This window comes from Xenopus tropicalis, chromosome 10 (assembly GCF_000004195.4).
Source record: "Xenopus tropicalis strain Nigerian chromosome 10, UCB_Xtro_10.0, whole genome shotgun sequence".
Taxonomy (NCBI): Eukaryota; Metazoa; Chordata; class Amphibia; order Anura; family Pipidae; genus Xenopus; species Xenopus tropicalis.
Genome location: NC_030686.2, coordinates 15,854,890 through 15,862,780, shown reverse-complemented (window position 1 = coordinate 15,862,780; position 7,891 = coordinate 15,854,890). Strand labels below are relative to the sequence as shown.

General features: G+C 50.4%; 1 protein-coding gene across 1 annotated transcript; it reads left to right on the top strand.

Annotated features, from left to right (window-relative positions):
- The first annotated feature begins 302 nt into the window (after positions 1-302).
- LOC116407952 lies at positions 303-6,754 on the top strand. Its single transcript, XM_031894357.1, has 2 exons — positions 303-3,520; positions 6,688-6,754. Exon 1 carries the CDS (start codon positions 306-308, stop codon positions 3,237-3,239), a length of 2,934 nt encoding a protein of 977 aa, XP_031750217.1. The 5' UTR covers positions 303-305; the 3' UTR covers positions 3,240-3,520; positions 6,688-6,754.
- The last annotated feature ends 1,137 nt before the right edge of the window (positions 6,755-7,891 follow it).

Below are 7,891 nucleotides of genomic sequence, written 5' to 3'. Positions count from 1 at the left end.
CTGCCCCTGGGGGGGAGCCAACCCTGCTGCCCAGTCACAACACATTGCTGGGTGATGTTACACACACTGCTGAGAGTACAAGTTGCACAATAACACAAACTGTTGGTGTACATACCCAAGATGGCGCATCTGTAAGTGCAGTACCAGCTCCCATAAACACTTCCCCTGCTCCATCCCAGGCTCCCACTGCTCTGGGGAAGGGAACTCCTTCTCTCCCTGGGGGGAAAGTGCTGAAGGAAGCCAGCAAACAAGCACAGAATGCCAAACAGCAAGAGTCCAGCGGCCATCTTGGATATCCTAAGCACATGGCTTCCAAACAGGAAGTGCATGGTGCTGGCGGCCATCTTGGATTTCCAAAGCACATGGCTTCTAAGCAGGAAGTGGATGTTGCTGGCGGCCATATTGGATGTGGCAAAGAGCAGAGCCGACTTCATGGCAGCCATCTTGGTACTCCCAATTTGAGTAGCAGCCATCTTGGAGGTGCAGAAGGTTTGCAGAAGCACAGTGGCGGCCATCTTACTACACCTGAATTGGAAGGCAGACATGTTGGTGCTCCAAGCCTGAATGTTAATACGCACAGTGCCAAAACAAATACCTTAGCTGGGCAGGCCATCTCTGTGCTTAAACAGTCTCCTTTTGAAGGGGACAAGATTGATAGTGACCAACTGATTCAGTCAATCAGACTGATGGAAGATCTGGAGGCAAAAAGGAAGCAACTGGGCGTTGAGATGAAGGCTGCCTACAACCAGTACTCCTATGCAAAAGTAGAGGATCAGGAGTATTACTTGTCTAAAGTTAACCATCTAAATGCTGTAATGTTTTCACTGGATAAAGAGCTGGACAGCGTGAGGGGCCAAATAGGGCCAATGGCGGAGGTGTACGCCAACAGGAGGCGCTTTGAAGCATCTGCGAAAATCCTGAAGGAGCCGGTGCTGTACAGATCTCCCAGGCAGGTCTCCTCATCCGAGAGCGACCGGGAAGGAAGAACGCCAGGGAAACTGCACCATAAGAAGACGGTTGTTGCCCAGATACATGCCCCTAATTTCGTCTTTACCCAGGAGGAACTGGCAACAGTGCAAGGGAAGGTGAAGAAGGGCAACCTGCCCCAGAGAGAGGTGGAGACTTTTGTCTTTTCCCAAGATGACTTTCCATCTCTTCCATCCTATCAGGAAAGTGGGGCCCCCCAGGGCCAAACCGAGGTTTCTGTTGTAAAACAGAGTGCTTCAGATGCTTCTGCTCTGGGGCATGGGGAGTGTTCGGATATGGAATTGACGGTAACACCTTGTGTGGATGGGCCGGTGGCAGTGAGTGTTGGAGTGGCAGATGGCAAGAAGGAGGAGCCTAGTGTGGGTGTGGCTTGTATGAGTGATGGAGAAAGTGATGGTGAGAATGCTGGGGTGGTAACGCGGTGTGTGGAGTCAGTTCTGCAGGAACCACAGGGCAGGGAGAGTGGAACTGCAGGGGCAAGTGATGTGGCAGTTGAGGCACCCTCTGGGGCTCATCAGTCCGTTCCGCTTACTGTGCCGGTACCTGGTGTCTCCTCAGCACCTAATCCATTAATGCCACCCCCTCCCTCATCAATCCAGGCAAATAATGCATCCATGGGTAGAAACTCAGGCCAAAAGATCAACCCCCCACAGCCACCTAATGCTTGGAATAGGCCCCTAAATCGAGTGAGAGTCCCGGGGGTGGAGCGTCGAGTTACTGGCCCAGTGTTCAAGCTGAGAAACCGCATTAGGCTGAAATGGGAAGGAGAAAGGGAGTCAATGCCCAGCAGGGATGTGATTGGGAAGGAGTTGCTGCTGAAACAGGCCACCCTAACCCCTGCAGATGTAAGAGCCTGCATAAAGAACTCCGAGTTGGAGTACGACATTGTTTTCAGGACCTCTAACAAACTTGAGTACTTCTGGCATGAGTATGATCACTTTAGATCCACGGGTCTCTGGAAGAACTTTAAGGTGATTCCAGTCACTAAGCCAGAGACCAAAAAGGTCACGGTTTTGTTTAAAAATGACAATGTCCCTCCTGAAGACATAGCAATATGGCTGGGCAGGCATTGTAAGGTTCTCTCCCCCCTCACTATGGACATAGACAACAATGGGTACTGGTCTGGGGGTTGGTGTGCTAATGTGGAGCTCCGAATGCGCTATAACATCCCTCAGCATCTCCCTAACTCAGTCTTTATTGGGGATGAGAGGGGAGTGGTCTTTTACCCCGGGCAGCCGAGGGCTTGTTTCAAATGTGGCTCTTATGGTCACCGTGCAAATGCCTGTGCAGTGGTCAGGTGTTCACTTTGTGGTGATGTTGGGCACATAGGGCGAGACTGTAAGGACGTAAAGTGCAACCTGTGTGGATTCTTTGGCCACTCGCACAGGGCTTGTCCTGAGGCTCTTCATAATATCAGGGAGAGTTGCCCTAATTTGGAGGAGGAGATGGCTGAGGAAATGCTGGAAGAGATTAGAGAGGAACTCAGAGAATGTCAGCCCCCAGTCCAAGGGTCAGAGTCTCATCAGTCCATAAGTCAGCCTATACTGGCTGTACAACCACACAACCCATCCCCACCTCCTCACCAACCCAAAGGTCCCAAGTCTGCTCCTTTGCCTCAGAGGCAGAGTTCTAAGCCCATACTCCTAAAATCTGGTTCTGTAGCTCCAAAATCCTCTGTCCCTTCTAAAGGAAAAGATTGGGTGGAAGTTGGCAGAGGGAAAGGAAAGCAGCAAGCCCCACAGAGACTAATTCCCTCCATGGAAATTGACCTCTCAAATAAATTTACCCCTTTGAGTAGACACAAATCTTGGGGGGAAGAAATGGAGGAACATGATGAGCTCAAAAGAATGGAAAGGGAGGAGGAGAGACAGGCTGAGCAGGAGAGAGTCCCTTTGGAAGCTGATCCAGTACATTCCCCTGGTCAATGTCTTGCTGAAGAATCTGATAGTGGGGCGGAGGGGGATTCCGAAAGCAAGAGTGGGGATGAGGGGGAAATGGACACAGGGCAGGAGCATGTAACCCAAAAAAGGCCCTCTGAAAGGCAGGGGGTTAAAACCCAGGTAAAGAAAGGTAGTGGGGGTGGTAACCTTTCTGTGGACACAGATGAAATTGTGTCTATTGGGGATGATGATCCTGTCCCTTCAGGTGTTCAGGTCAAAAGGTATGGGGACCTGGAGGGGGATACCAGTCAGGAGGATAAGAGACAAGAAGAGGCAAGGAAGAGAAATAAAAGATATAAACATAAATCTTAACCATGGTTTTCTCTCCACTCAGGATCATGTCCACCAATGTATCAAGCATGAAGTCGCCCCGTGCCATGTTCCAAGTATATCAAGCCCTTGAACACTCCTCGGCAGATATCATTTTCCTCCAGGAAACCAGATTGGGATCCTCTGTGGATCTTCGGAGGGCTTCCCGGGAGTGGCATTGCGGTCCCAGCTTCTTCTCGATTGCACCAGAACCAGGTGCAGGAGTTGGGATCCTATTTCGGGGACATTCAGGGATCCAGGTGCATCGTCTCGTGGAAGTTGAGGTAGGGAGATGTCTCCTATTGGATGTGTCAGTTGCGGGGCGCAGATTGCGGCTTATTAACACCTATGGGCCTCAGTCAGGGCTCGGGAGGAGAACTCTACTTAGGGAATTACAGCAGTACCTCCACACCTCCATCCCGGTCGTCTGGGCTGGAGACTTTAACCAAGTCCTTAATGCTGCTGATAGGTCAGGTCGCTTCTTTGATAAGCATGAAAGTCACTTCTTGAAGAACATGCTGCAGCAGGCGGATATGGTTGATGTCTTCACCCATGATGGCCGGGTAGGGAAACATACTTATCACTGTGCTGGGAAAAGTAGTCGGCTAGATATGGCTTTTGTCCAGTCAGGGGAGGTCTTCACAGAAGTTGAGGAAGTCCTAGTTGACTACTCAGATCATCTTGCCTTATCCTTTCTGTTGGGGGCTTCCTCAGTTCCAGCTAAGGGTCGGGGGTTGTGGAGGTTGAGTGCTGAATCCCTGGAGGGGGAGGCAGTTAGGCACTCCTTTGAGGCACTCCTTCAGCTCGAGTTGACAAGGACTATGCTTTTCGACTCTATGTCGCAGTGGTGGGAGGAGGCTAAGGAGTCATTCCGCAACTTCTTCCATAAACTATCTGTTGTTAGGGAGGGAAATAAGTATAAAAAGTACCTGTCCCTACGAAAGAAGCTTGAGTCTTATATTTCGGATGGGGTGGCAGGGGATAAAGTTTCCCAGCTGAAGCTCTTGATCAGGGAGCATCAGTACAGTCGCTACAGGTCTCTGGTTCTAGAGAGGGATTATGGTGGTTTCCATTCCCCGGATCCTTTTCGGAATTGCAGAGAGTCTGTGGAGAAAAAGGTAATAACTGGCCTGAAGGACTCCCAGGGTATAGTCCAGACATCCAAGGGTGGGATCTTGCGAGTTGTTCAGGCCTACTATGCTGACCTGTTTAAGAGCAAAGCTTTGGAGGGGGAGAAGATAAAGGCCTTCTTGGAGGGAACCCCGGGTCCTGATCTGCAGAATTTGGACTTTTCGTCTTTGGTGGCTGACATTACAGAGGATGAGGTCAAAATGGCGATTGACCAGCTTCATTTAAAGAAAGCCCCAGGCCCAGACGGCCTCACAGCCGAATTTTATAAGACCTTTAAAGACCTTTTGGCCCCAATTCTCGTGGAGGTCTTTAGAGACTGCCTGGGAGGAGGTGTCTTACCTCCCTCCATGAGATTGTCCTCCTTAGTGTTGCTATCAAAAGGCAAGGATCCCTCGGATGTCAAGAATTGGAGGCCTATTGCCCTCTTGAACACAGACAGGAAGCTTCTTGCAAAGATGCTTTTCTCTAGACTGATTTTGTTTTTAGGCACTTTATTGTCCTGTGAGCAGTTCTGCACGGTGAAAGGGCGGAGCATCTTTGGGGCACTCTTGTCAATTCGTGAAGTGCTTGAAACATGCAAAGCTCAGAGTAGTAGGAGATATGTGGTAGGTCTTGACCAGGCCAAAGCTTTTGATAGAGTGGATCATCAGTACCTATGGGCCACCTTGCGTAAGTACGGCATCCCGGATCAATTTGTCGAATGGCTCACTGTTTTGTACAGGGAGGGAGAGAGCTTCCCACTTGTTAACGGTTGGCGCGGTGAAAACTTTGGGGTTGAGGCCGGGGTGCGTCAGGGTTGTCCTCTGAGTCCATTGCTCTATGTCTTTGCCATAGACCCTTTCCTGTGAGCGGTGCAGGCCTTGGATTTGGAGGGCTTTCGGGCCCCTCGTTGCCTGCCCCTGAAGCTGGTAGCCTACGCGGACGATGTCACAGTCGTTGTCTCACATCCTGAGGAGGTGAACTTGTTGACTGATGCCATCGAAAGTTACTCAGAGGCCTCCGGGTCGCTGGTCAACACTGACAAGTCGGAGGCTTTCTGGACTGTGGAAGGGGAGCCAGATTTCCCTCTTCCTGATTTTCAGCTTGCCTCCAAAGAAATTAGTATCCTTGGGGTCAAATTTGGGAGGGAAGACAATTCCAAACTCAATTGGGAATCAAAGTTGGATGCCGTGAATGCAAGGGTACAGCGGTGGAAAAAGTGGAGGCTGTCCTATAGGGAAAGGGTGAAGCTCATCAAAACTTACCTGGTCCCTCTCCTCCTGTATGTGTCTTTTGTTTATCCTTTGCCAGAAGCTTTCTATGCGAGGATCCACAGCCTGTTCTTCCAGATGCTCTGGGGGAGCAGGCTGAACCCTGTGAAAAGAGGGATAACCTACCTGCGGACAAAAGAGGGTGGGTTGGACATGTTGTGTCCTGTGGCCTTCTTTGGCACCATTTTCCTGAAGTTTAACTTTGGGCACCTGGGTCAAAGAACTGAAGTTCCGTGGCAAAGCAGTGTCAGGGCCTGGGTATCCCCTGTAGGTGACTGGTTACAGGGCGATAGGGTGAAGCAGGTGCGGGTGCGACATAGTCATCTCCCATCATACTTTGTCCTTGGGCTGAAGCTTTTGAGGAGATGGGATATCAGAGTAGATGATCTCGGTACAGCCTCCAGGCGCGCTCTTTATATGAGGGTGCTAGATGTCTGCTATTCCGCTCGCCTTGAGGGACTGCGTTGGGAACACTCTGGTCAGGAGCTTGCGTTTCCTCAATAGCAAGAGGTTGCCTCTCAAGTTATTTGACCTATCCTGGCTCTCTCTTCAGGGAAAACTCTTTGTCAGGGGAAATGTCAAGTATTTGTCGGTGGTCGACCGAAATTGCCCCTGGGGATGTGGTGTGGAGGAGTCCCAGGAGCATTTTCTGCAGCATTGTCCCTTGGCAAAGAGTGTGCGCTCTCAGGTCTCCCGAGCTCTCTGTGCTCCGCTCCTGGACACCCTGGGCTATGCTGAACTGGCCTATGGTGTGTCGGCCCAACAGCACAGCCACGACCACGAGACGCTGTACCTGGTTATTACGGTATATAGATACCATCTATGGCACGGGCGATGCCGCTATTCCTTTGGTTCGGATGTGACCCCTGAGAACATTGCTAAATCCATCATGGTGGAGCTAAGATACATTCGATCGTTAGAGTCGGCTCGATCCTCTTGTACCCCGGCATTATGGAGGGGCTTTACCCTGTAGGCTTCACCCCAAGGCAGTTTCCTTCTGCTACTGAGTTGGTTTTTGTATGTTTATATTTATTTCAAGAACGTGATACTGCCTTTTTGTTTATTTTTAGGCATTTTCGACAGATCCCAAGCCTTTGCCTTCATTATTATGGCGGAAGCCTTGTATTGGGTTTGGGGGGTCTTCTTTTTCTTTTGGGTGGGGGAAGGGGTTAGGGTGGGCGTGGGCTTTGGAAATTTTGGTTTGGTGGAAGGGAATGGAAGCCACAAAATGAAAACTGGACAGAGACAAGACTTTGGAACTGGCTATCCATTGGGTGATGTGGGATTGGTGAGGGTGTGGGGAGGGGAGGCGGCCAATATGGACAAAGGGGTGGACTTTGATAGTTGGCCGTCCTCATGTGGGTGGAATGGGGAGGGAGTAACAAGTGAACTGGTTATGATTAATTCAACAAAACCCTTACTTTTGTATTGTTAGTATAAGAATTGTATTGTTTTGTTTCTTATTGTAAGCATTTTTATTTTTAATAAAAATTCCTATATATTAGGTACCTACCTAGTGCTACCAACCCCTATTTCTGTAGGGAAATGAGAGAGTGCAGACGTGTAATCTGATCTCTCTGCATGACCAGCAGAAGCCCAGGATCTTGTGGCTCTGAGCCACCACCTTCAGTACTCCAGGCCCAGGCTTTAGGGCCTAGCCTGGAGGAAAGTTTGGATTCAAACTCTGAGCCATTGGAGTTTGTATCTGTGGAGCAAGCGTCAGCTGCAGGGGGAGCTTCCCAGGCAGTGAGTATGGAGGAGTCCCCAGTGGAAGCCCAGGCAGGTGAGAACAACATGGAGCCCCAGGCCCTGCAAACTCCCTGGCAGAACTCAGAACTGGGGAGAAACATGGGGCACAGGGGATCTGACGCTGGAAGTGAGGAGGAGTGAGAGGACAAGGCAGAGACAAAGTGGGGCAGCTGAGGAGAAGGGAGACACTCGCACTTTAAGATCTGCTGCAAAAACTGTGAGTAACAAATCCTCTTCTAATAAGAAACCCCAGCGTTCTGCCTCTGTGGGGGCTTTACCTGATGGCACTGCAGTGAGGGGAGAAGGGACTGTGAAAGGCACATTGTGTGGGAGAAAGCAAGGTGGGGGTAAAGCTGGGTCACAATCACCTGTGACTAAACTACATTTCCCAGCATCCCCTGTAAGCCAAAGGCCTCCCACTGAGTCTGATGGAAACACTGCTGTTAATACTGTGTCTGACTCACCTGTAAATAAACTGCAACATGATCCAGGTTTCCCAGCATCCCCTGTAAGCCCTGCTTCTGG

What these genes read in the sequence shown, in the direction of transcription:
- LOC116407952 (XM_031894357.1), top strand. Translation starts at nt 306, where the DNA reads ATGGCTTCCAAACAGGAAGTGCATGGTGCTGGCGGCCATCTTGGATTT.